General features: G+C 38.8%; 1 protein-coding gene across 3 annotated transcripts in view; it reads left to right on the top strand.

Annotated features, from left to right (window-relative positions):
• TSPAN14 (tetraspanin 14) overlaps nucleotides 1–25845 on the top strand; it is a 33771-nt gene extending 7926 nt beyond the window's left edge. For 2 of the 3 annotated variants that reach the window (XM_041404900.1, XM_041404898.1), the window contains exons 2-9: nucleotides 6619–6716; nucleotides 12184–12234; nucleotides 16799–16945; nucleotides 17759–17929; nucleotides 18503–18628; nucleotides 19838–19882; nucleotides 20413–20532; nucleotides 22220–25845. In XM_041404900.1, coding sequence (XP_041260834.1) covers nucleotides 6636–6716; nucleotides 12184–12234; nucleotides 16799–16945; nucleotides 17759–17929; nucleotides 18503–18628; nucleotides 19838–19882; nucleotides 20413–20532; nucleotides 22220–22291 — 813 coding nt within the window. In that variant the 5' untranslated portion in view covers nucleotides 6619–6635 and the 3' untranslated portion in view covers nucleotides 22292–25845. Of the gene's footprint in view, nucleotides 1–4023; nucleotides 4176–6618; nucleotides 6717–12183; nucleotides 12235–16798; nucleotides 16946–17758; nucleotides 17930–18502; nucleotides 18629–19837; nucleotides 19883–20412; nucleotides 20533–22219 lie in introns of those variants that run through there. The other variant, XM_041404899.1, reaches the window with a different exon arrangement.
• Nucleotides 25846–27252: the final 1407 nt, after the last annotated feature.

Below are 27252 nucleotides of genomic sequence, written 5' to 3'. Positions count from 1 at the left end.
CTGTCTTTTTTTTTTTATCATATGAAATGATATAGCAAATGGAGGGACCCAATCTGTTCTTGAAACCTTTCAGTCTGTGTGGAGGTATGGGAGGGAGCAGACAAAGTGTATGAAATAGGTTCTGTTACTGTTGGATTATTAAATAGAAATAAAAATATTCCCCAAACTGGAAATTCTGGCTCCTCAGATAAGATATTTGCTTTGTAAGGCTTTCACAACTTTCTTTTAGAAGGAGGGAAAAAAACCAAATTACATGCTTCTTTTAAGTTAAGACTGAGTTTTGCCTTGCAACTGTTGATGTTAGAGACAGTTGATGTGTATCTGCTCTCATGAGAGGTAGTAGAAAGCAACTGAGAAGTTTAGGTCAGCTAAGATTATTCTGGTTACTTGTCCTGACAGGTTTTGCACCCTGGGGTGGATAAATTCCTGCTCAGAATGACTAACTGGCTTCTATGTGTTTCCCAATACTTGCTGTGAAGTAAAAGGAAAGCATGACTTGTGGCTTATTGAGTATAGTGAATAAATTGCAGGACAAGCAAGGTCCTATTCCGGTGAAACTGGTCAATAGCTGTATTAAAGAAAGCTTTCATAGACACTAAATATTTTTCTAAACTTTTCTAAGATGTTAATAAGGCATCTATTGAACTGTAGTGATAGTGTCTAGTGTTGTTTTCACTTACTTTGGTGTAATCCACCTGAGTTTTAACTCCAGAGGTTTAACCAATAGTGCTTTTGAGGATAAGGTCAGTGAAGGCCCTGCATCCTGTGCTCCTGCTCTTCTCTGCATTTCTTAAATATTAGTGAAGAAATGGATATCTTACAAAAGGATACATCTCTCTTCTACTGCATTCTCCTTTTTTTTGGAAAATTGCTGGCTTTTAGATGAAGTTTACATATAACATTTCCTTTTTTCAGTTTCCTGTGCTATCTCTTGCTTTAAGTCAGAATGTGGAGTAGATGCTTTGTTTGCAGTCAGCTACTTGGAGCAGATTTTCCTTGAACTAGGTAAGAGATCCTTGCCTTTTCGCTGATACCTTTATCAAGCACCTCTGTATGTCGAAGCAGAAACTACATTATCTGTTCAGTTACTTCTTCAACGAACCTGAGGTCAGTGGGGCAGAATTAGCATAAATGTACTGAAATTCTCTGGATAATTGAGTTGTATCTCTCCTCAGTGTCAATAACTAAAGATATTTGTAGTTTGTATTTACATTGTCAAGACTTCCATTGTACAGTGTCATTGGCTGGCATTCTGACTGGTATGTATAAATGAAAATAGGGACTCTTTGGAACTTCTTCTGTTTTGCTGATTTCTTTTTAAATATTAGTATAGCTTTTTTTGCTGAATAGGAATAAATACTTCACATGGAAGCAAGGCCAGTGAATTGTGTCTTTTGTAGCTTCTCCATGAAGGACAGTGAAAAATGAAATTGGTAGAACTGCTGTTGTCCTCTGTTACAGCTTTTGAATTGTTGTGGGAGCAGTACTCAATTCTGCTTGCCTTTTGCAAGCCTTTAGTGTGGTTCTGTTGGTTTAAGAAATCAAATGGAGCTGAAAATATTCCATGAATCATAGCTTGAATAGCTCCTTGAACTACAGTTGTGCAGTGTAGAGCCTTTATGCCAAAGGATTGGTGATGTTAGTCAAGTGGGGAGTTCAGAACTTGATGAACATGTAGCTTATTCTCAAAAATGAGTGTCCACTTTTTCTGAGTTCTGAGCGTTTACATGGTGTTTTGGATGCAACTCATCCACATAGAAGTGGTGACTTGGCCGAAAGTGCAGCATAAGGAGTGTGAGGTATAGGAACCTGGAGTGGAGCTCTTTTGAATTACTGCTTCCTTTATTTGGGGTTTGGAAACACTGATGTGTGTTTCTGACAAGTTTTCCTGAGCTGTAGTTTGTGATGCAGTAATGGAATAAACCCTGGTCACTGAAACCCTTCCCAATAGGTTGGGGATTTGCTCCTCTCTGAGGGATTGTTTTTTAGTGCTTTTAGTGGAGCTACTTCTGCTTGAAAGTCTTCTTTGAGGTCTTTGAGTCTTCAGCACAGTACAAAATAAGGGTCCCAAAAGATGATGTCTTAAGAACTCTGTCTGGCTTTGGCCACATTTTCCATTGAGTTCTGAGATTTGTTACTTCCATTATTTTTCTGGTGAAACAGAGATAGCCTATTAATGATATTTGTCTGTCATCATAAGTCTTTCAGGTTAAAAAAAATACCCTTTTGTTGATTAATCCTCAGGTTTCTTCTGAGAATGAGCAAAAATTTCTCTGCTCATCTGAACTGCAGTAGAACTAAATAAACTATATTTGTGTTCCCTAAGAGAGGCTTGTCTGTTCTTTTTGAGGCCTTAGTCTGAGTTTCTTGGAGACAAAATTGCAAAATGACACATGCTTGCTTGGAGTTCTTGAGTCATCAGCAGGACTCCTGTGTGTTTCCAGGGGCAGATTAGCCTGTAAGAGCATCACATCCCTTCAGTTTATCTTGTTTTTTTTGCTGTACCAGCTCAGCCCCTTCATGTGAAGATTTGATGGCTGGCACCCAGATACTGTTCTGAACATTAGAGCCCCTTTGGTGGTCAGCTTCTCTTTAGGATGTGGAAAGAGCAATCCATAGGTTCCTCTTAGTTGTTCTGTTTTTAGAAGGTCCTAAAAATATCTCTGAATTTTTCCTGGTCAGGGATTAGGCAGTCTTTTACCTTCACAAAAACCCCTAATGATTGAGCACCTTCAAAGAATGGCAATTGTTTTTAATGGCACCATATCTTGAATGAACTGATGTTTTTTGATATATATTTGGTCTTGATGGAATGGAATTGAGTCATGTCAAAACAGATCATAGACCAAAGTACATCTCTTACTGTATTTTAAAAATTCTTGCTCCTCAGCAAATTATTCTTTGTCCATTTGCTTCACCAGCTTCATACAGATTTAATGCTTGGTATTGGCGAACGGTGGTGGCAACAGCTTGGCAAAGGACATTTTTTTTCCCCTCTTGCCTCTGTTGTGCCCCGTTCCCCCAGCTTCATCTTTCAGTGTGTTGGCTTCAGGTGTGCTGCTGGTATGGGCTGGCACTAGAGGGGTGCTGTGTTTCCATGGGCACGCTCAAGCTGCCACCGCTTGTGCTTTCCCATCCTTGTTCTCCTGCCACCTCCTGACTGCCCCCACGCTGGCATTTGTCCATGCTCCGGCAAGGTAGATTGAAGGCTTAAACCTGTTTACTTCTTGGTGTGTGGTACAAGATTACAGGATTGATCTGAAGATTTGCTGGTGGTTCGCTCTGTGGCTGTTTGCTCCACTGAGTAGGTTGATTAATGGTTGTGGATTTTAGGAGGGGCAGGGAAGGGGATCAGGACTCTATGTGGTGGCAGTATTGTCTGAACTTGGAATTTTAGTGTGTCTTAGGTTTGTCTTGTAAAGTAAATGTCCCTGGGGGATTAAAATAATTTTTGGGCCTAAGTCTAGAAAATTACTTTGTTGCAATTTTTCTAGACTTAATGTCTTATCCATGAGGATTTCTCTGCATATCTACATTAAATTAGTTAACAGGTCACAGTATCTGTTTTATGAGAGTTAGGAAAATACATTAGGAATATCACTGCTGTAGCATTTTGAAGGTAAGAGTGGAATTGTGGGTGTTGAAAATGGCAGTATCCTCTTGATGAATGACTACATTTTTCCCCCCTCACATTAAAGCTGTAAACACCAAGACAAAATTATATTCTACCAAAGCAGCAGGGCTCTGTATTTGATTTTTAGAAATTCCTGTTGCTGTGAGTGGGTGATAACTGTCAGCTGACTCAATGTGACTTGCTTTGTCTGAAACACAGTAGAGAACGTTATTAGTCTGTGCTGCCCACATATTGCTTTAATCTTCCAAGTGTTTTTAGTATTGCCTAACCATAGCTATGCAGCCTGTGCTGTGAGCGAAGTCAATTACTGACAAGCAGATTTCTGGACTGGTTACAGATGCCTTCTGTGTTAGGAAACACGATTGCTTTTAGTGTAAACAACGGGGAGGGTGGCTGTGTCTTGAGTGGACTGCTTCATTTGTTTGTAGTGTTACTGGAAAAAAAATCACATACCTGCACTTCAGATTTATTATGCTACTCCCATACCAGCCGTACTGTGTTCAGTGGTCTGTCAAGAACCACCAAAAGAATTCTGATGAAGGTAAGCACAGAGCAAGCCAAATCAGCTCTTAAGATAGGCAGGTGTTTTGGGAGCTATTATCTGTCTGAGGAGCTCTGTGCTGTTACAGGACAGCTTCTTGCTAGTACTGGTAATACACCACCCATCATTTCTGAGCATTTAGAAGTGTGTATGTTGAAAAAAAGTATTTTGCTTTTTCATTCTGCTAAAATACTGTGATTGGTATTGATTGGGGCATTTTAGTGGTTGTTTGTAGTGTGGAGAATTGTCTTGGAAGCTGGTGGCCGAAACAGTGAGGTAGGTGGGGAGTAGTTCTTGTCAATAAGGATACTTTTAATCCTCTTATTCCTGTGAATAGTTTCAGTGAAGCTGGGGCTGAACAGTTGCATATAAGTCCAATATCAGGGAGGGTAATTTAACAAAAAGTAAGTCTTCAGATGATGTTTGTACTTTAGGATGTGAAGTGATGTGCTTGCCTTTTTGCCTCAGGTTATATTTTAAGCCTCTTTGTCTAGCAGAACCTAATTTTTGTGAGATTTAATGATGTGCTAGCTAAACACAAGCTGGTGCCTTCTCTTTTGTAGATGTAGCAGCACAAAAGCAATGCTCCTTATGTGCATTTTGCAATTGCTGCTCCTGTCTCTTACAGGCTCCTGATTTTCAGAGGGAGGAGGCACAACAGTGGTGGAGGCCTCAGTGTAGCTGCACTGGCAGCCAGTGTATTGCTGTAAAATGGGATTACAGTCATGCAAATGAGCCTTACACCCTGCTCAGATTAGTAGAATTCTGCGCTTGTAACCTCTCTTTCCCCTCTTGCCCAGGCCCATCAGACTGATTGACTTGGACAAGTGTACGCATATTGATTGTTGACATATAAATTGCCATTTGGAGCTAGAAACTGAAATTAAGTTGGGAAAACCAATCTTTGTTCCTTTTCTTATATCCGCTCAGTTGTGGATTTAGATAAGCAAGGGAATGGTGCTTAAGCAAGAGTTCTTTGCTATGATTCATAACAGTTGTAAAGGTTCCTAAATTTTGTCTGTAACGTTAGACGGCTTGCAAAGGTCAGTAACTAAATCACAAAACTCATTTTATGTGGTACAGCTGGCCACATGTAGGAAGGTCCTTTCTAGTCACTGCCTATGCTGCCCTAAAGTACAGTTTCCTTTGCTTTAATGCAAGTTAAATGTTGTTTGCTATAAATGGATCGTGCACATTAGAAGTTATAAGGTGGAAGAAAACCTGTTTTCAGTGTTGGGTTAAAATTATATGGAAATGGACATCTGAACTCTAGAAAGCAAGCTCAAGTATAAATTCACACTCTAGCCTGTACTGGGTGGGATTCTCAAAGCCAGCTCCTGTTTCTTCTGTAAGTAGAAATGTTTTTTATACTGAGGTGCAGATTCCTTTCTAGGAAAAGAAACTCCAAAACCAAACAACCCCAAAAAACCTGGTTTACCTTCTCATAGCTGTGGATTTGGTGCAGTTCATTTGTCCATTCTATGGTCTGGATTTCAGACTTTACTGGGTAGACTTGGGTTTTGTATGCTGTCTGTGAATGACCAGCGTGGCACGGTGCAGTTTCTTAGTTAGCAGGTGTTTGAAAATTCTGCTTTGTTTCCTTGCCTCTGCAAACCTTCCACTGACATTTACGTCAAGGAAGTGGAGGATTGAAATGCTGCTCATGTGTTTTAGGCAGCACTCAGCTATCCAGAATGTGAGGGCTGTGCAAGTGCTTACTCCTGCTCTGGATTCACAGCTTGTTCTGTTTTTCTTATGCATGGCATTTCTGCAGAGGTGGTTTAGTTATGGTTCTCTGAACAGCTGTACTTGTCTGAAATACTTGAGCAAGAGTTGTGGTTGAACCTTATCTCTCTACTGTGTTTAAGGAAGCAAATCAAACTCCACAGAGCAGAGGGTTTTAAACGGTGGGACTTTGCTTCTTGAGAATAAAACCTCTTACAGGAGATGATCTGGTAAAGGAACATGCAAATGTGGAAGAGCTGGGTACAACTACCTTTTGTATTTAGCAATCCAGAGACACTGAGAGATTCCAGGTAACCACTTTGGATATCCTGCTAGCTGGATTGCTGGATGTACAATCCACAGGGTTTGTGGATTAGTCCAAGCAGCCATTTGCAGAAGTGGAACGGTTCTGAAAGAGTGAGAAGGCAGATGAGTGTCAACTTGCTGATGTAGATCTTCCTAGGCTAACTGTATAGTGAGTTCCTTTGTGGGTGTGCCTGCCCTGTTATAACATTAGATAAGATTATTAAGCATCAGATACTGAAAGGGAGTGTAGAAGTGTAGGGTCAGTGGAAGTTTGAGCTGACTTTGAAAATAGCTTTTGATGGCTTATGGTACAGATTACTGTACTCTCTCAACAGAGCAAGAGAGACCTGGGAAAAAAACCTTTATTCATGAAATCTTTACCTAATCCTATCATTCCTTCTCTTTTGTGCAGAGGCTGTGCCATAGAAGATGCACTATTACCGATATTCTAACGCAGAAGTCAGCTGTTGGTACAAATACTTGCTCTTCAGCTACAACATTGTCTTTTGGGTGAGTACAAAATGTAGAGGCTGAAATTGCTTAGCAAAGTTTTAATAACTTCATTACTCTGTTCAAGAGAGCAAGCTGAAAGAGTTGTGTGAAAGCAGGAAACTGATGTGTATGGTATGCCCCAGGTGTTTTGTAATTGAAGAAGCTTATCCCTTAAGAGAAACAAATTATTATTGAAAGTGTGAGGACTCAGTATCCATGTTATCCATGTTAAGTTGCTTCCTTGTTAAAAGAATCCTCTTAAAATGTTTCCTTTCAGACCGTCTTTGATCTTTGTTGGGTGGTGTAGCTGTAAATACACTATGCAGAAGAGAAGAAAGGAGCTTCCTCAGGGATGTGTCAACAGCTGGCAGCACATGTCATGCTCTGTGGGCAGCCGAATTGTCTGATACTGTCTTGAAATACTTAGCTATGGATTAACGAGCCCATAATGCTTAGAATTCTGGGTGTGAAAAGGTACAACAATAGATGAGTGGATTTAGATGTTAATGAAGCACCTGCCTTGGAAAAGAAATCACTTGAAAGGTTAGAGCATAGTGTTGCACCAGAAAGAGTTAAGATGTCTGTGAGGGGACGCTGAAGAAGCAATTCAGACAAACTCAATAATACCTTTTGGAACTTTCAGGTCAAATGTTAGCAAGTTTGCACCTGAAGTGCTGGAATGTGGTCATGGAAAGGCATGAGTAGCCCTGGAAAAGCGCAGCTACAGTGACTTGTCCAGTGCTAGCAGTTAAGCTGCTGAAAACCACGGAGCTATTTCCTGTTGTCACCACCTTTAGTTCACTAGTGCAATGCTCTGTCATGATATTGTAGGATTAAACCACAGGGGAGTTATCCTCCTCTGGATACCTGAGCAGAAAAGATTTGTAGAAACTTTTGTTCCATTAAGAGTTAATTTGCTGCAATATTGCATAGTACAGTTGGTGTGATGTTTTCTGTGTCACAATTGAGGATGCTTTCAACAGGTCAGAAATTGTGCTCACAGGCCACCAGCTCTGCAATTCCTTTTCTTGTGTTGTACAATTCCCATGTGCCCTTGGTGGAGTGTGGCACAGTGAGAAGTGATACTTGTCATACTGTTCTGGTTTTCAGAGAAATCACTTCATAACTATGTGGATGTTCTTCAGAAGTTCGTGGTGGGGTATGTGAGAAATCAACACTCTAGTTCATGAACATATGGATTCTTCTAGACCTCTGCTTTTTTCTAGTGAATGTCTCATAAAGTGGGGTCTATGAGTGACTGTTTCTGACAGTCATTTAAACTGAAATATTTTGTTTTCACTGTAAGGGGAGGAAGACTGTCAAGAATTTACCTCTGTTTTTTCACAGGAATAAATGTTGTATCTTTTTTCCTTCTCTGTAGTCACTACATTTTTTTTCCACTTTTAAAAACTGTATTCTCTTGAGATGAATGATGAAAATCTAAAGATTTTTCTGTTCTTTAAAGAAAAACTTTTAAAGAGATGCCAAAACATTGAGGAGAATTGATAAACCTGTGTTTCAGCTGATCTGTTGGCTGGAGGAATTAGCTTTCTGAACAGGTATTTGTAGTCCTGGTATCTTCCTCAACAAAAGGGTCTGATGCTTCTGTTGATGTTATCAGGCTGACCTAGTAAATGATGTGCAGCTACAGCTCTTTTGATAAGATTTTTGGCACCTTTAGTTGTAGAACAAGCTATGTAAATGTTGAAGGTAGACACCCCTATAGGCAGTCCATGAATCATTTAGCTGGCACAAAGATTCAGGAGCCTGTGAAATCCTGCTGGCTGGAATGACTACAGATTCATCATTTGTGAAACAGTGAATTTTTTGTGTGCCTTAAAAAAACTGAAGGGCTACAAAACCATAAGGGGAAACATAACCATAACTCACAAGTAGCCTTTAAGGGAAGGAATGTTAGTTTTGGATTCACTTTCCGTGGTTTGCAGGACAGGTGCTTCTGGGAACTTGTTTGTGAGCACTTGTTAGTGAGCCTGGCTGCTCTACAAGTGGGTGAGGGATGGATTTAGCTGGATGTCAGAGGACCTTTTGCCCATATAAGCTGTTAGAGCTCTCCTATGTTTACATGCACGGTTTATGCACAAAGCAGTATTTGCCATAGTAAATAGTTGCATGAAAATAGTTGCATTTGGTCTTCTGTCATACTTATTAAAGTTAAATGTTGACTTTCCCATTGTAGCTCTAAAGATATCATTGACTGTATTAACTCTAAAGCATGTGATGATGTAGTATTTTCCAGGATTTTTAGACTTTTCACTGGGTGTTTACTACAATTTGTGTCATGCTTCAAATACAGGTCATGTGATTGGGATTAAACAAAACAAAATGCTCAAAGAGAGCAAATATAGCTAATAATGGCAAGCTCAGTGTAATCACCCTTTAGAAATCTGTAAATCTTCATTCTTTGGAAGTCTTTTTTTTCCAGGTGAGTAACTTGGGAATAGAAAGTTCTGGCTTTTAGTTGTGCACTGCTGGCTTGTAATATCACTTCTCTACTCTTTCAAGAAAGGGAATGGAGGCCATCGGAAGACTCTACCTAGGCATGATTTTCATGTGCGATTACTTTGTTTCCATCTTGCTTTTTAGGCATGCTCACAAGACTTAGCTTGTCCAAGTACACTCTTGTTAATGAGTGGTGATAAGGCAGTACTGCAGCAATTAAGATAGCCCTGCAGTGAGCAAGATAAGAAGGCTGGACCTTTTTGTGTTTGAAAGCTTTTTTTTTTTTTTTTTTTTTTGTCAAATCACTTCATTTGTCATGGTGCAATTTAAATGCCAAGTGAAGAGCTTGGTTTTGGCACCTTTCTGTTCTGGGTCGTTCTGCAATTGAGTTAGCTCTTCTGTGAGAGCTCTGGTGCTTGCTGCTTTGTCTCCAGTTGAAAGGGTGTTTTTTGGGGTAGATTGAGAATTGCACCTCTGCTGGGCCGTGGCTGTTTCAGTTAAGTGAAGGATTGCATGTGAGCTCTGCCAAAGCCTTTTATGTTGCATATGAGCTCACTGTCTCTCACGTGAATTGAGAGGGGAGGGTAAAATAGCTTTTAGCTGCTGTCATCTGGGTTTATCTTTTAAAGGGCTGTAGTTGTGTGTGACTCTTAAGTATTATTGGAGGCAAAACCAGAACTTGTCACTCCTCCTAAAGGAGATTTGGCATTTTGCCCTGCACATGGTCAAAAATTCTCTGCAGTTCTGGAAAAGAATTGAGTTCGTCTGTTTGAAAAATAAAGAGAAGACCCAGGTTAGCATAAGATTTTTCTTGGCTTTTTCTACATATGTTGTTTTCCAGGAACTTCTGAAAGAGCAATGCTGTGCCAGGAAGAGGAGAGAATGCACCACCAGGTGGTTTCCTGACCCTGAGAGGAAGAGTCTCTGAAGAGACAAGGATAGGAAGGAAGGGCTGCAGGCTGCTGATTGCTCTAGCATGGGTGGAGCTGCAGTGTAAAATAGGATTATCCAGGGAGTGGGAAATGTATTCTCTGTGAGAATATACAAAAACTGCATGCAATTCCTCTTGCTGCTGATCAGACCTAGGGACAGACTGACCCACAATCAGTTTGTGTTGCAAGAGTTGTCTTGCAAGAGCTGTCTACATCTGAGAAACAAATTAGCCCTGTTTTCTCAGTTGGTAGTGTGATTCTGGCAGCACAGTCATTGGAAGCATAGGAATTCAAAGTGTGACTGGGAATGGATGAATGGGTGATGCTTACAAGTGGTCATTTGGGCACAGTGTCGCTGAGTTGGCGTCAGTATTGTACATCTGAGCAGAGCCTACAGTTCGATGCAATATGTTTAAAAAGTGGATTTATCAGTTCTAAAGCAGGAAATAAGCAAATGCTGGTAAATAGTGTTTCAGTTTCAGAGGCACAGTAGAGCTGCTTTGTGTATGTTTCCATTTAAGCTTTGATGTAGTATGTGCCTTAAAGGACTCTGCAGCGCAGTAGTGAATTGGGAAGTCCAGTTTGTTCTCGTTTACCTGTTATTCAGATTCTGGTGAAAGGCAAATTTCAAAATGCTGTGCTTTTTTTGAAATAGCTGATAGCCTGCTCTTACCCTGGGAACACTTTTGGTTGTCCTTTCTCCTTCTCAGCTGCCTGTTGTCCCATGCACTCAGCCATTTAGTTCAGTGAGCTGAAGGAGGTTAAAACCTGGCCTTTAGTTTAGGCAGGATGAGTTCCTGGTCTGCCTTGCAGCCATCACTTGGATGCCTCTGTGCAGGTGTGTTAGAGAGGGGATTTTCCTGAGGCTGGTTCTCTGTAAAGCTCTGGGTATGCTCTATCACACCAACTCCTGAGCTCCTTGATCACCGATGGTGTGTTTTACAATGGTTTTCTGTGAGATACTTTAAAGTATCTTGCACATAGTCTTTGAAGCAAAAGGATTTAATTTCATTTTTTGTTTCATTACTATTTTACGTTGTTGCAAATTGGTTGTTTTGGTAATTGCACCTGTCTATGTAGTGGCTCTGTTTCTTCAAGTACCTCATAGTTTACTGGATTTTTGCTAGAGAAATTTTTTCATGTATCTGGTTTGGTTGCTTCTAGTGAAAATTTTGAATTGCTTGTCTTAGCTGAATTAGGTTTTAGATTTACCCACATTGTTTTAATGAGACTAAGTTTATTTTTCTTCTGATAAACTCTATTTTACTTGTAGCTAGTTTGCACAGATGCTTATGGAAATAAATTTGCAAAAGTATTATATTTTCTTGAAACTGAATGCTCCATAAAAACACAAGAGCAAAGTTCATGTTCAAAGGTGAGGATAATGCATACTAGTGAAAAATCTACTTAATCAAAAATCCGTTAAAATTTAATTAAGAAGGTAATTGTAATGGAAGGCAGACAGTCTGAAGAGGTCACCCTATTTACAAATTCAATAGCACAATATTAGTATTCTAGTACCCTTAATTTGTATACAGAGAGTGGAATGTGTCTTCCCAATTATTTTTTCCACCTTGTTTTCTGTAGAAAAAATTTCCAAAGATCCAGCTGCCTGTGTAATTTACCTTGATTACTGCAAATTATACCAGCTGTCTTCATCTGTCTCCCAGCATTGCTGGAGCATTTGGAGAGAAAAGGATGAAGCATGCATCAATTACAAGCAGTGTGCAACTTAATGACATACCAGTTTGATTACTGCCTATTTTCCCTGCTTTTTTTGATCTGAAGATCACTGGGTTAAGATCTAGGGTTAATCTGGGTCAATATTCTCTTTATATTGATGTGGTTTTTAATAGTGTTTTCCAAGTTATGTTTTGATCCAAATGATCCCTTTAGAGGTTCTTAGCTGATTCAGAATCCAAGGTGAGTAGTCATTGTGCTATTGCCTCTGGCAGTTTATTGAGTACTGCTTTGTCCAGTTCTAGCTCCATGTGTCAGTGGTGGTTTTGGTTGCTTGATCTTGAAGACACAGAAAACACATCTAATTTTTTTTTTTGTTTGTTTTTTGTTTTTTTTTTTGTTTTTAATTTTAGCTAGCTGGAGTGGCCTTCCTTGCAGCTGGTCTGTGGGCATGGAGTGAAAAGGTAAGTATAGATATGACTGGTCATATTTCAGTGGCTGCCTTCTCCTGCTCCAGTAAAACAACTTCCTCAGGAAGCAGCAAAAGTTAAATGTAACATCTGAACTCAGGAGCATGCTCAAATAATCTAAACTAAGTTTAGTTGGAATTGGGTTCTTGTCCCTGATCAGGAATTAAGCTGTGACTCTTGATATTCAGAGTTTTTTTATGAACTTGTAAGAGCAGGATGCTGGGCAGAATTTAGCCTTTATGAACAGGTTCTCTTTCAAAAGCATGTTTTCTAAAATCTGCATTTCTCTACTCACCTCCTTTTATTGCAAACAAATATTTGTGAGGGGTATGAGCTGTCTTTATATGTTAAAAATCACCACTAAATCTAAATGTGTGTCTTCAGAATAGTTCAGAAAGATGCTCCTGGTCTGTTGGCCATCTGTTGTCCACTTTATTCCCCAAGGAGTGCTTAAGTGATTGTGTTTCCATGTAGAGGAACAAAACTGGGGAACATGATGTAGCTGAATAACTTATTTTTAGCAAAGGTTTCTTGTAGCTAAGAAACTTCCTCAGCTGAAGGAAGTTATAGGCACATGTGCTCAGGGTTCTCCTGTTACAGGAGAACAGAATGATACAGGTATGGGAATGAATGGTTCCCCCACTGAATGGCTGTAAAAGTATGGGTTTAATGAATCCAAGCACTAGGAGAAAGTGACCATTACTGGATTCACTGCTCTGTATCTCAATCAGGACTGGAGGGCAGGTGCCCTCGCTGTTCAGTTGTGCCATGAAGTAGTAAGACTTCAATTACCATCATATGTTCACTTTTCCTTAATTGAAGTGGTTCCATACAGCAGCTGTCCACATGCAGAGAGATTCTGAGATTCCTCTGCTTTTTGGAAGTGAGTTTTATGGTGCTTTTGATTGAGGTATTTATTCTCCTCCCTGCTCCCGTGTGCTTGCACACATTCTCATAACTAGATTAGTGCTGTCATTGCTATATAGTAAGCAACCTATCTCAACACACAAATGCATTTGACTCCTATTTTGCTGTTACAAAAGAGTTTTCCTTCCAACCCTTTAAGTAGGATGTTAAACTTGCCTTGAATTTGTATTCTCTAAAGTTCATTCTTCTGTTTTGTATACAAGCACATAGGACCCGTGTGGTTGGAGACTAATATCTTCATTTGCCAAACTGACTTTATGGTAACATGAAGTTACTAAAAGGCAAAGGCAGACTGTTTCTCTCTTTATTTTTGGAACTTTGCCTGAGCTCTTTCTGCTCTCTGTGCTATCTTGCAAATAAATGTTTCAAAGCCTTTCCTGTGCTTTTGAACTTCTGAATGGCTCATGAAATGTGTTCGTTATTTTTATGTCAGTTGTTCTGTGCTATGTTTTCAGTCTTTCAGAGTAGTGCCATTCTTCAGCCAATCGTGCCTGTATTTTACAGATAAACATCTTGGTGAACAATAGATGGGAAGTAAGAGAAAAACTTTGCAGAACTGAGCTGCAGTGGTAAACCCAAAGATCAACTACAGGTGGTGGAAGAGTACTGAACATCCTGTCTCTTACCATAACATGAAGTACATTAGGTCCATTTCATTTCTCTGGTTTTGTCTCTCCTCTTTGTGCATTAGAACTACAGATTAATTACTCAGCAGTCTTTTTCTCTGGCTTCTCTTTTGGCTGATAATACATTGAATTTAGACTGCTGGTTTGTGAGAAGTGTTGAAAGTACTACATGGAAGAATGTTACCACTGTGACTCCTGTTTCTTGATTAAGATCCAATCTCTCTGACTGGTGTATCTAATTGACCTATCCTTATGATTTTGTAACTGGCTTTGGTTTTTCTGAACAGTCACATAAAAGTTAACTTGCATAAAATTTTAAGAGTCAATATCTGTCAAACAACAGATGATGCAAAAGTCACAAAAAGTGAATTGTTGTCAAGTGTTGGTAGAAACAAGGCGAATAACACTGAACTCTTATCAGGATTGTAGTTTTTGTTAGAATGGTTTCCATTCCAGGAGGACACAAAGGAAGATCTGAGAAACTAGAGACTGGTCAGCCTAACTTCATTCCAGGAAGTTCATGGCTAATAACAAATGGAGAGGGTACAGTCAGTGTCCAAATCAAGACTGTTGTTTAGAGGGACTTGAAGGTTATGGACAAATAAGTCACTGTTCTGTGTGACTGAAAGAAAGACTTAAAGTGTGAGTTTTGTCACTGAATGTCTGGCACTGAGTGCAGGTATCAGGCTGCACTCCTGTGCACCTGAGGAAATCCATGTTGTAAAGGGCAGCCTGTTTGTACCAGGTGCAGATGGCACAGGCAGGAGTGTCTTTAGCAAAATGGGTATGGTGGGGTGAGGGTTTTCTGAATTAATTCTGTTGTTTCTTTCCTTCAGGATTTTTGACTTAACATCATTTCTTAGGCAAAATCCCCATAAAATCCTCTCTTTATAAAACAGCATGTTGTAAACATGAAGTGTGAATGTGAAGAAAGTGTTTTGGACCAGTGGCATCTGAGGTTGAATAATAAAACCCAGTTCCTGCCAACTTTTATTTGTAGCATGCTTTGATCAGAGGAAATTGTCTTCCAAAAAATGTTGCTTGAGCACATGAGATTGTCTGAAAACAAAAAGCTTGAGTTTGGGGGTTGGGAAGGAGATGGCTGGCAATGGTTATGAATGTTTCAGGACCCTGTCACACGGTGTTTGTCTTCACAGCATGTTGATTTTTCAAGGATGCTGCATTAGCCCATCTGATCCTGAGGGGTGTTTCGTGGCTGTGGGGTCTGAGCCAAGGTTTGATTAGGTGGGACTCCCATAATTAACCAAGTATACCAAGTTTGTTAGCTGTGAGGTGTAACAGTTTTTAAAAATGAAACTGTGTGACGGGTAAAACTATCAACAAACCAGGACCATTTTGTAATAGCTTGTTTCAGCTGTTAGTCACCAGCTGTTGTAAGGCAATTCGGGATGCTACGGTTTAATTATTTTTTTCCTTTTCATCCCATCAGCCAGTTTTGATATAAACAACTCTGTCTTGCTGTTGCCAAATTAACAGCTCTGACAGAATCTGTTATGGAACATGCTACGAAAGAAGATGGAGTCTTGTGGAATGCTGCAGTACTGTTAATCAATATCTTCAGCTGATGGAGTTTCTCCAAGGGCACATTTTCTTCTAATGCTGTAGATTTTATTTTTGTTAAGTAAGCAGTTGAATAAGAAGTGATAGGGATTTTTCCAAGGTGTTATCTTGGGATGTATATCCTTTACACTTTATTCTAGAACACATACCTGGAAGAAAGATGGTAATTTGCATTTTATTGAAAGAATTGGGCAGCTTATTGCAGGTCTCTCTGATATTTTTCTCTTACACCAAACATGGTTACCTTGAGAATATACTTTATAAAGAAAAAAAATAGTGGACATGTGATGATGGGATGTTGTGCTGTGTTGTTTTTTGCTATTTCTTTGTTTCAAAGTGAAACTATTTCCTTATTAAAATGTTCTGTGTATTGTTGATGGTTGCATGATAAACACTCAGATTCCTGCAAGGCTGTCTGGGTGTCCCTGCAAATCATTCTCATGAAGAGTTTGCTGTTTGTCCCTTCTGTGTTCTGCATGTTCCATCTTGTTCTTGCACATCCCACAGGAATCCTGTTATGTGTATTTGATGGAATTTTAATGGTAGCTGGTGTGATAACTTTTTCAAACCTAATCTAGAAAGTATAAGGAAGGTTTTCACTGTGTTAGCATTGCTTACACATAGATGTAGCAATCTAAGCACACAGGCTTCATAGCAAAGATTATTGTCAAGATAAGTGGTTTCTGGATAATTAACAAAAAAGAAAATACTGCTTCTGTGTTAGGCAGATTGCAAATATAGAGAATGGATAACTGCTTTTGGTATAAGAATTTTTATTGGGGTGAAAGGGGGAGTGTTTAGATTATACTTTTATATTTCTGAAAGAGTTTGGAGGAGCACTACTAAGACTCTTTGGCACTAAAAAGGTTGTAACTAAAAAGAGGGGAAAAATATGCTTCCCTTGAAAACAAAAAGAAGATTACTTCCTTCTTTCAGATGTTATCCGTAAGGTGCTTTTTCCTAAGAATGTCTTTCCCTTTCTCCCATTTAAACATTAGGATTGGAAAAGTATTCTTAATATATTTTTTAGACCATGATACTGGAGCGCCCTTCTGATTGATGCATTTCAAGTTGATATAAAACATTAATTCTTTTGCCTTGAAAGTAAATGAACATTCAGTGTAGAATTGAGCTTTTGGCACCATCTTGTGGAATTCTGTTTGGCAAATAGATGTAGAAGGGTGTAGCTTGAGAAACTGACTAAAAGAATTGCTAGCTATAACTTTAATGCTTCTCTGCTGAGGTGAATAGAACTGGTATTGCCAACGACCATTTTACAGCAAGACTTTTTGTTGGTGTCATGGTTGGCAAGTTCAAGGGTTTGCAACCAGTTCATTTGGAATCATGTGGAAATCGTCCAGAAGGAATGCTGAGTGAGTAACATGCTTGCAGTGGTCGCATTCTGTTCCGTTTTTTTCTTTCAGGGTGTATTGTCTGATCTGACAAAGGTGACTGGTCTTCATGGTCTGGACCCAGTGGTGCTTGTCTTAGTGGTGGGAATAGTGATGTTTACTTTGGGATTTGCTGGTTGTGTGGGAGCACTGAGAGAAAACATCTGCCTGCTGAAGTTTGTAAGTAACATCATTACTTGAGGGAATTATTGGAATTATTATATGTGTGAAAGTTGCAAATGATGAAGAGCTGGGAGCAAACCCAGATAATTAATGATAGAATTTGGTTTGTGGCAAAGTATATGGTAAACTTGCTGCCTTGACAAACCTCTCAGTAATGGTATTGAAAGCAGGGTGGTTCCAGTTTATCTATTTTCCTCTTTCTGGAGCATGTTCTTCCCTGCCTTTTTTAATTTGTTTTGCTCTGCAGTAATGTTATAGTAGGTATATGAGAATCTGACATTGTGTTGTTATGGAACATGCTTAATCAGTTAGGAATCACTGAAAGGATATAATATAGTGGGACAAAATCCCTTAAAAACTTCTAAAGTTTCTTGTACATGTTGGCAAAACTTTGGGGCTTCAGTGACTGATGTAAAATTTCTTAAATGGTTCTTTTTATACTGAGACCTCTTCTTTGCTTTAGATCTGAAAACAGCTAAGCTGGACAAAACATTCCAACTAAAAAGAATTAGAAACAATCCAAGAGTTAATAAAAACTTCTTTAGCCCTGTGTTTAACAGATTCTCATTTATTGTTTTCACTGCTGTGAAAAATGACTTTGTCTGATGCTCTTTTTACTGTCAAGTTCAGGTGACAACAACAAAAGGATAATTCTGCCTCTTGGGGTTTCTTTACCTTGTATTCTCACTGTGCTCAGTGTCTGTACTGAATCAAAATTTGAACCCAATTCTGTGTCTGTTTTTGGTGGTATAGGGTTGCATTCAAAATGAATTAATATTTTCTAATTTAGGACTTTTTTTTTTTTTACAGTTCTGTGGAACAATTGTGTTTATATTCCTGTTGGAGCTGGCAGTAGCAGTTATGGCTTTCCTGTTTCAGGACTGGGTGAGGGACAGGGTAAAAGAATTCTTTGAGAATAACATTAAATCCTACAGAGATGACATTGACCTCCAGAACATCATTGATTCGTTGCAGAGAATTGTAAGTTCATATCTTTATACTTCTTTGATGCCTTCTGGGAGAATATAGATTTTCATGTTTTCATTTCTTTAATAGAATTATAATAATTTGTAGCTAATAGTACTGTGTTACAGATGTGCTGGTTTTCTTCCTTCTGTGTTGAAAGCAGCAGGGAGGGAAGATCTCCTGAGATCCAGGCTTGTTCTGATGTCTGTTTTGGAAGCCTCTCTCAGGCGTGCGTCTGTCTTTGACTTTCTCATTTACTGCCCTTTCCCTTGCTCCCTAAGAAAAAGCTTTTTCTTAAAGAAATTTTGCTGTGGAACTGATTGTAAGACAATTGGATCCAAAATTATAATTTTTATGCTTTTGCTTGACATGCTGACACCTGTTTCCAGGAGCAGTATTCCAGATGTATTGCTTTGATTTCACCGAGCTTTGTTTTCATGTCTATTCTTTTTTCACTCTGCTGTTGTCATTGATTCTGCACAGACTTAAGGATGGTGAGGATTTGTAAATAAACACTTAATGTTTTGAGGTATTTTAGAGACAATTTAGCCACTGAACAAACTTATGGAATGTATTTATCTGCTGCAGAACCATTGCTGTGGTGCCCAAGGTCCAGAAGACTGGGACTTCAACATATACTTTGACTGCAAGAGTGAAAGCAAAAGTCGTGAGAAGTGTGGAGTTCCTTTTTCCTGTTGTATACCTGATCCTGCTGTAAGTTGTTTCCTGGCTTTGTTTTTGCCCTGAGATTGTCAAGTTATAGCAGGAAGTACTTCCTGAATTAGGTGTTGAAGGGTTTTGAGGTGTCCTAAATGACCAAAAATCACTCTTGTGCAGACAAACTTTTTTTGTGTTTGTTACATTCTTTTTAGAGTCCAAATGTGGCAGCCTGTTAACTGAAAATGTGTTTGTCACCAGGAATTCAAGCCATTTTAGTATGTTTTGGATCTGAAGCACTGGTGGCTGGCTTGTTTTTATTCCCAGTGTGTTGTTTTCTTGGATCCCTAGCCTTTTTCTGGCTTGTAAAGAGCTAAGAGCTCTAAGAGTGTGTTTACCCAGTCGGAATTCATGTTTCACCACCCCTCTGCCAGACAGGCAGGAGTAACTCATTTGCTGCTTGTTTGTCAGTAATTAGTGAAGTTCTCATGTATGAAGTTGAAAGCTTCTGAGTGAGTTCGTGGTTTTGGCAAGGTTTGGGTGCTTATTGGTTAACTTGTTTTACTAAACTTTGTGAAACTTTTGAGCCTTACAGCACATGCCAAAATGTGGAGGTAGGGGCTGACTTATAGTGCTTTATGGTATTACTGGGAATACTTACAACTTAAAATCCATCCAGTAATCCTTGTGCTGAGAGAGCCATTGGTAAGTTATATTTAATACCTGGTAGGCTTCTGATTGTATTGGAAATCAGCCAAGGAAAGCCTTTGTCAGGGACATATTCCATGTTCAGATTCCCCAGTAATTATTTTCTAGCTTAGTTTGGGGCAGTACTGTTCGACTGCAGGTTTTTCTGTTGCCTCCTTAAATATAGCACCAGCAAAGGATGCTTCAGTCAGTTTAATGTGAGATTCTATTATTAATATTTCAATAAAACTTACTATAAATTTCATAAATGCAGGTGTCTCACCTGTGTGCTGGCAGTCCAGTTTTCATTTTAAAAAGTTGAATGCCAAGTGATAGAAGCAGCTGAGATTTCTGGTGCAGGATATCACCTGATGTCATCCATAGTACACACCTTTGCTTTGTCATTAATTTTCTTGTGTTCTGCTAGGGCTTTGCTTGTTTTTCCTAAAAATGCTTTTAAAAATGCTTGGCTCTGACAATTGATCTGTTTGTGGATATAAAAGATAGAAAAACTTGCTGTGAACAAAAGTGAGTCCAAGTAAATTGATTTGTTTAAATAAAATCTCTTTTGCTTTGCAGCAAAAAGTTGTGAATACACAGTGTGGCTATGATATCAGAAAGAAGGTAAGGTGCTGTCTGTCATGTTCTCTGCCTGCATAGACAAAATGAAAACTGGTGGGATTGCTGATAGATTTGTCAGCTCAAAATTCTAGGAACTAATAGCTGTGCCACATCATACTACAGGTACAACAAGGTAGACGTTGTCCTTTGTTTAAAGTAACCTTCTACTGTGGGAGGGGAGAGAAAACAAGTGGGAACAGGAGAGGGGAAAAGTGGGTTTCAAAAAAGGGATAGGATGTGGATTTCAAGTGTGCATTTCAAGTACTTGTAATAGTCTAAATCTGCTGATCTGTTGTTTGCTGATTTGACCATGTGTTATCTGCTAATTCTATCATGTTTCTAATAAACAGGATTTTCAGGAAGATACAAATATCAGTGTCTGGAATTCCCTGATTCAGATGTGTCTTTTTGAAGTGTGGTTAAAAACTTTAGTGCAAAAGTGACAAAACATTAGCTTAGCTAGATCATGTGATTGATCTTATAGTAAACTTGAGCAGAAAAGTAATATTCTTATTCTTCCTTTCTACATTCAGAGCAAAAGTCAGTGGGATGATCAGATTTTTGTCAAAGGATGTATCCATGCACTTGAAGCTTGGTTACCCCGAAATATCTACATTGTTGCAGGTGTCTTCATAGCTATCTCACTGCTCCAGGTTAGTTATTCTTTGACAGAAATGTCATGTTTGCAGACAAAGACCTACTGAAGGTAAAAGTAGTTATGGAGAGAGGTAAAATAAATATTTTGAATGTGGATTGTTTAGGTATGATAAGAGGATGGCAGAAACACCAATTATAGTAAAGGGGAGTTAGTGTGAAAACACCTGTTGCACAAAGCACTGAAAGTTATAAAAATACAGTGCAGTAATAATAGTGTGTGATAATTGGGATATATATAGTGTAATATTAATATGGTCATAAGTAATATATGATTATTATATAAAATATTCCCTGTGTTTCAATGTCATTAAGGAGGGGTTATCTGCTCCAGTAGATCTGAGCTCCAGCCCTCTATCACAAACCTGAACTAAGATACAGCCTTGTCCTTCATGCTACCTACATGGTAACCTACACTGGCTAACCTAGAGTGGTTGTAGCATGCTGCCCAAAAAGTTTGGGAATGTAAGAGCAGGTAAACAGGTGATCAGGTTGCAAATGTGATGTTAGCAGAACTGGATGGAAGATGGTGACTTCTGTTACCTCATCAGTGCTTGGTGCATCAGAGAGGGAGCTGAAACTCTCAGTAAAGCACGTTACATTGCTGCCTTCAGGGTGGATGCTGCTTTCATTGTGGCAGTTGTTGCACTGTGTTAATTTCTATGCTATGAAATTCCTTCATTCAATGGTAAACAATAAACTTTAAATTCTGCTACAGAAGGTGTTTTCCATGTAATTGACAATAGTTGAGTATAGAGTACTAGCAGAAGACCTTCCTTCAAGCCTGGTAATGCTGTCCTCTGTAGCTTAGGGATTGATATATTTTTATGACCATCTGCTGATAGTGCTTCCATGGGATTGAGAAATGCTATGCTAAGAACAGCATCTCTTGCTAGAAAGATGGTCAAGACACAAAGTTTAATATTTTGGCAGTGTGTTGATTGGCCATGTTGTTCTCTATTTGTGTCCCAAGGCTCTGTAAAACCACTTTCAGTTATTTGTATTTTCCAATTGGGTCTTTCTTGTGCATTAAGCTATTTCATTGTGGGACTGGAATTAGATATAACCTGACTGCATTTAAATGAAATCTTTTAGCTTTCCAGAACTTCACCCCAGTTTTATATTATTGTTAAGAATGTTTTACGAAATTTGCTGAGTTACAAGTTTATCCTCAGTTTGTAATGGAAGGTTTCCCTGAGAACGGACATGAATGTTAAAATTTCAAATTTAAAATGTCTCTGAATAATCTGGGACTACTCTGTTGTCTGTGACAATAATTTCATTTTAGGTAATGGTACATTCTGTCTGTATTTAAAAAAAATTGATCTGAAAACTGGGTTGTTATTCAAATTGTGGAACAAATGCAAATGTCTGCTTTGTAGCTTTAGCAGTAGGTAAGCATGGATGTTTATGACACTCAGACTTGGTTAAGTGGATTTGTTCTAGCTCTAAGGCATCTGAAAGCTTATTATTTTGAAGGCTGCTGAAGTTTTACATGAAAGTATCTTTCTCATGGGTTTTATTACCTGCAGGATTCTCTTGCCTTTATTACCTTTTAGTAATAGCTGTGCTTTGATGGATGATCTTGGCTATGACATGATATCTGAACCTGCCAACAAACATATTGCAGACTGGTGCATAACAAGTATTTTATCTCACAAAATGGTATATTTTTTATCTTTTTAGATTTTTGGGATTTTCCTAGCCAGGACATTGATTTCTGATATTGAAGCTGTAAAAGCAAGTAATGCCTTCTGAATATGAAAGCAGACCTGTGTTGCAAGGCAGTGTATGTTAACATTATTGATTGGACACCAAGGCAGAAGAAAAGCACGGACTGTGAAATACTCCTGTTGTTAAAAGCCTTATGTGGATTTGTTTTTTTATCCTGCTCATGGTTTCTGTTAGAAGCTGTTACAAAAAACAATCACCAAACACACGCTGTCTACCTTTTTTCTAAGAAGACAACTCAGCGCACAAGCGTTGATCTCTGAGGAAGAAATGGAATTTCCCAAGACATTGGGAGAACAGATTTTAGACTGCAGCAGGGAGCCATGAAACTGCTGTCAACCCTTTCCTTGAAGGATTGCTAAGAAGATTGTTCTGTCTTCACTCCTGTCTTGTCTTAAAATGTAATCTTTTCAAATGTCTCATGCTGATTTCTTCAGAACCTTGCAATCATATTAATCTCTCCAGTAGACTTTTCCAGTCGTTTTTGGCAACATATCCAGGAGCCATAATTGGAAATTGGGAAAACAATCACAAAATGTCTAGATCTTCAATTGATTTTATATTGTGCAAACCCCATACTGTTTTGAAAAATGCAAGCCGTCTCCTGAGATGAGAAAAACCTGACTATCTGTAGCATTAAGTCTTACAAATCTCCATTTCAGGCAAGAGGGTGTAAAGCCCTGATGCTGTTTCCTGTCTGAGAAAAATGTAAATATTCCTTATTTATAGAAGAAAAACCTCTTTAAAAATGCTTATCCTTTTGATGATCAGTAATATCTTTAAGAAGTGCTATCTGCAGGCACTTCAGAATGCTGCTTGTTTCATTAGGCAGCAAGCATGCTGTGCTAGCTGTTGATGACTTTTGTTATTCCTCTAGTTCCTCTCACAACTATGTTGATCTTCACAAGTCTTAACTGCCGCTAGTAGGACTGATGAAATACAAATTCAGTGTTAATCATTACTGAAATATGGTTTTAAATAGGGGAGTACAGATTTAGCAAAATATTAAAGTTGTTGAATTTTAAAGTCTTGTATAAAGCTATTGAGCCATCAATTCTGCCCAGTTCATGGTTCAAATGTGAATCAAAATGCAGTGAAGCAGAATGATTTCTTCAGTAATTTTCTACATGAAGCTGAATTAGTCCTTCTTATGTCGGGGTTTTCATTTTAATCAAGAGAAAAGTAAACTCTTCTTCCAGTCCCCCCTTTGTGGGGGTTAGTAGATGGATGTGTTGGTCAGTAGGAGTTCCAGTCTCTTCTGTAAGACTTTGGTGTTGTACCCTTAGCTGTAAGGTGCAAGTCTGGCTGAAAAGTTTTTGGAAGTACCTGTAGCTGTCAGTCTTACTGCAGGCTATGTAACTAACATCATTTACTGCTTCCAGTGACACCAGGTTTTTCAAGGAGAGCCGGTTCACTTACAGTGCCTAACGCAGTCTAAATCTTAGAAAAGTATCTATTTTTATAATGATATTTTACTATATGTAGTGTGCCTGAAGGATTTAATACTTGTATTTCTAAAGTATATGGCTTTCTTTGGAAGCCAAGCTTTTAAATATATTATGTCCTTTTTTTCTATTATGCATGTATTAACAAACATCTCACTGGCAAAAGTTGATCAACAGTAAGAATCTTTGTGTCTGGTGGATTGTCCAGACATCCTTCTAGCTTGTAATCTGTGAAGCACTTCAGACAGTGCTCATGTGTACTTCAGCTTTCATAGTTCTTTTTCTGGCCAGTGATTGAGACACAACAGGAAAAGGAAGCTTGTCTAAGGATGGCTGATTTCCTTACAGTAGCAGAGAATAGTCTGCTATTAACTCATCTGAAAACCTGAAAGTGAAATGGCTGGAAGTACACCGTGACTTTTTAAATTTGGTATACAACAAGAAAACAATAGCAGTAGATCACTGAGGGGAGAGCAGGAGGCATTTCTTCTGTAAAGCTGTGAATTTGAGGTCTGCATTACCTATTTGTTGAATCTGATCCATGAGGAGCAGCCAGAAATGTGTGTTTGTACTACAACTTGATAAGCAGCAGAGCAGTAGCCAGCAAACTTTAAATTCTTAAAAGGTGCTTAAAACTTTGCAACACCTCATCAGCCAACTTACTTGGTTAAGGTTATGTGTAGTAATCTGATGTATGTAAAATCAGAGAAGGAAGATTGTTATTTGGAGCTTTTTAGTCGTAAAACATTGCATTGAAAAACCAGCTAGGGGAGTACTTTTCCCTTTGCCAGTTTTTGACACAGCCAGCTCCTAATGCTGGGAAGGAATTCCAGGGATTTGGTGAAAATCATTCTGGTGTCAAAGATGGCTGTGGAGTTCTTGCACTGAAATTAGCTGCTGACAAGAGCCAGCATTACAGATTAGGATTCCAGGGTCTGCAAATCTTGCCAAGTTACCTGAAGAATAATTAATACTTGGTTTTTTTCAAGTACTGTTTGTATGCAAACCAGAATTTAACTGAAATATTCTTTCCACCATTTGTTCTTAATGGCTTTGGCCGTATTAACACCAGCCTTTGTATCAGTGTTTCAGTTATTTGGAACTGAATTTGAGAGAAGTTCCATTTGTTTGATGACCTTTAAATTCATGGAGTGATTTGTCTTTTTTGCCACTGTGGATAGACTTCTCTGTGCTTATTCAGTATAATTTTTAAAATCCTGGGGGTCTAGGTTGTTTTGCCTCTGTATGTTCTGAAGTACATCCATACGTGCTAATGTAATTTCAGATTTGTAATGGGAACACTTTCTACTTAGTTTTATTTAGCACCTTCTCTGTAGACCTGCAGTGACTTCATGGCTAAAGATTTAGGTTATGGTCTAAAAAAATTCTTATCAGCAAAAGCAGCTGGGTGTGAGCCTGCCTCTGAAACCCCAAAGAAAAAGTAGTTCAGTGATCTCACTGAGGGGTTTGATACCTTGTTGATGTTGAGATTTCAGCGTTTGCATTTGGAACAAGTTCACCAACACTACAGTGGAACCAAGGTTTTTCATGAAGATGTCAAAAGAGGTCAGACTTGAAGAACTGGACTGAAGCAAACTTCAATGTGATCACATTTATTTCTCAGAAATGAGCACAACTTACTTCCCTTAAGCAATGTATGTATGTGTCAGTCTGTTTGACAGTGCAACTGCCTCTGGCTTTATTGTTATAACTTCATTGGACACAGTTTCCCTGTACATGAGGAGGAGGATGGATATAAGCATTGAAAAAAGCGCAGTGACCAAAGGACCTTGGGTTGCCTTGTGAAAACCTGAATGTTTCTTCCCAGGAGATCTTTAGCTTTGGTGAGTTCATGCAGTGCCATGTGGACAGACTTGTGCTTCCAGTCCATGGAGCTCAATGTGGCCATTGATTTATGTGTAGAATTGCTTTTGGTTTTGTATTCCCCTTCCATCCTTCCCTCTTTCTTCCCCCTACTGCCTGTGCATTGTCATGCAGCTTGAACATTGTTCAGCCAATGGAAGGAGAGCTCCTGTCTCCTCTTCTGAGATGGCTTTTCTGAGTGACTTTCAATGTATTTTTTTTCCTCAAGCCTTAAATTTGATTAAATAAAATTCAATATTTTCTACTCCTGGAGTTTGATTCCTGAGATTTGTTGCTTCCAGTCACTAATATTTCACTCTCAAAGGTTTAGACTGGCTACTGAGATTGCAGTTTGTGGATAACTCAGAAATGGTGAAGGTCCAGAGGTGCTGGTTTTTGTTTTGCTGAACTAATTCTTGATATTTTTTCTTTTCAGTTTGGGCTGTTGAATAATAGATAAGACTGATGCTTTTATCTGCATTTTTAATGGAAAGCCATGAGCAAGTGAAGAGTTGCAGAACGGTGTAGAGTAACTATGAAATCTCTGGGCATCAAAAAAAGTTAAAAGTGATGTTTTTCTTTTCTCCTATTATGTGGTCAAGACTTGTTTATGTGTTACTCAATAAGTGTCATTTCTCTTGGGTGGTTTTATGAAATTCCCTTTCTCAAGGCTATTCCTGAGAGTGATATTTGGTGATGAGTGTCATGGGCTAAGTAGTGTTACTGGGTTTTGCAAGTGGGAAAGCTTTTGCAGGAACCAAGTTGTCATGTTTTTTTTTGCAGACGTAAGCCAGTTGTTCTCAGACTGAGAACATGAAGCCTTGTTGACTTCTAAATACAGCCCGCTTTATAATAGGTTTCTGAAGATCAGTGCTGTTTATTTTTTTCCCAATGGCTCTTCTGCTGGCTAAAAAAAAAGTAGTTGCTCCCAAGCTTTTCAGTCTCTACCACTTCATTGTTTTGAATTTGATTTTCTAGGTCTGGACAGCATGACTGCAATGTACCTTCAACTGCTTCAAAAATTTCCCATAAGAAAAAGTTGTGGAAAAGAATCTGTTACCTTCTCATCTAGTGACCTTTTTAAATAGAAAAGGATTCCACAGAAATGTTCAGAGACATTTGTTTTACTACATTCCTTTTTTTCCATTATATGAAGTTAAACCCAGGCTCTCTTATGGGTGATAACAGAATGCTGGCTGCCTTCATGTCCTCACCCCTGCCCACTTGTAATTTCTGACTGTCTTTATTTCTGTGTCTTGTCCACGCACTGTGTGTTCCCTGACTGTGGTTTCTTGTCAACTTTGCTTCTGCAGAGTCTCATTCCAGTAGGTGCAACTCTGAAATCAGGACAAGACTGTAGCCTCAAGTATTTAGGAATATAACTTGTGACAGGAGCAGGTACAGTTTCAGAGACGGGCTTTAAAATTGGAGATTTAAGGGGGAGTTAGCTTAAAGATAGTTTTGGTTTTGACATGTTCACCTAACAGCTGGGCTCACAGTGTCATTCACAATGAGAAAGATGTTGAATTGGTGCCAGTTAGCCCTTTGCATTGTTTAAGCTATTGCTTTAATCTAACTCATATTTCAGGTTGCATGATAAAAGCTTAAGATTTTTATATAATTATTTAACAATCCCATTGATACAAGAAGAATTGCAAGTGTGTATCCTAATCTCAGAAA

Source organism: Onychostruthus taczanowskii, unplaced genomic scaffold, assembly GCF_017590055.1.
Source record: "Onychostruthus taczanowskii isolate IOZ18803 unplaced genomic scaffold, ASM1759005v1 scaffold22, whole genome shotgun sequence".
Taxonomy (NCBI): domain Eukaryota; kingdom Metazoa; phylum Chordata; class Aves; order Passeriformes; family Passeridae; genus Onychostruthus; species Onychostruthus taczanowskii.
The sequence above is the reverse complement of the archived record's forward strand: the minus strand, read 5'-3'. Positions and strand labels throughout refer to the sequence as shown.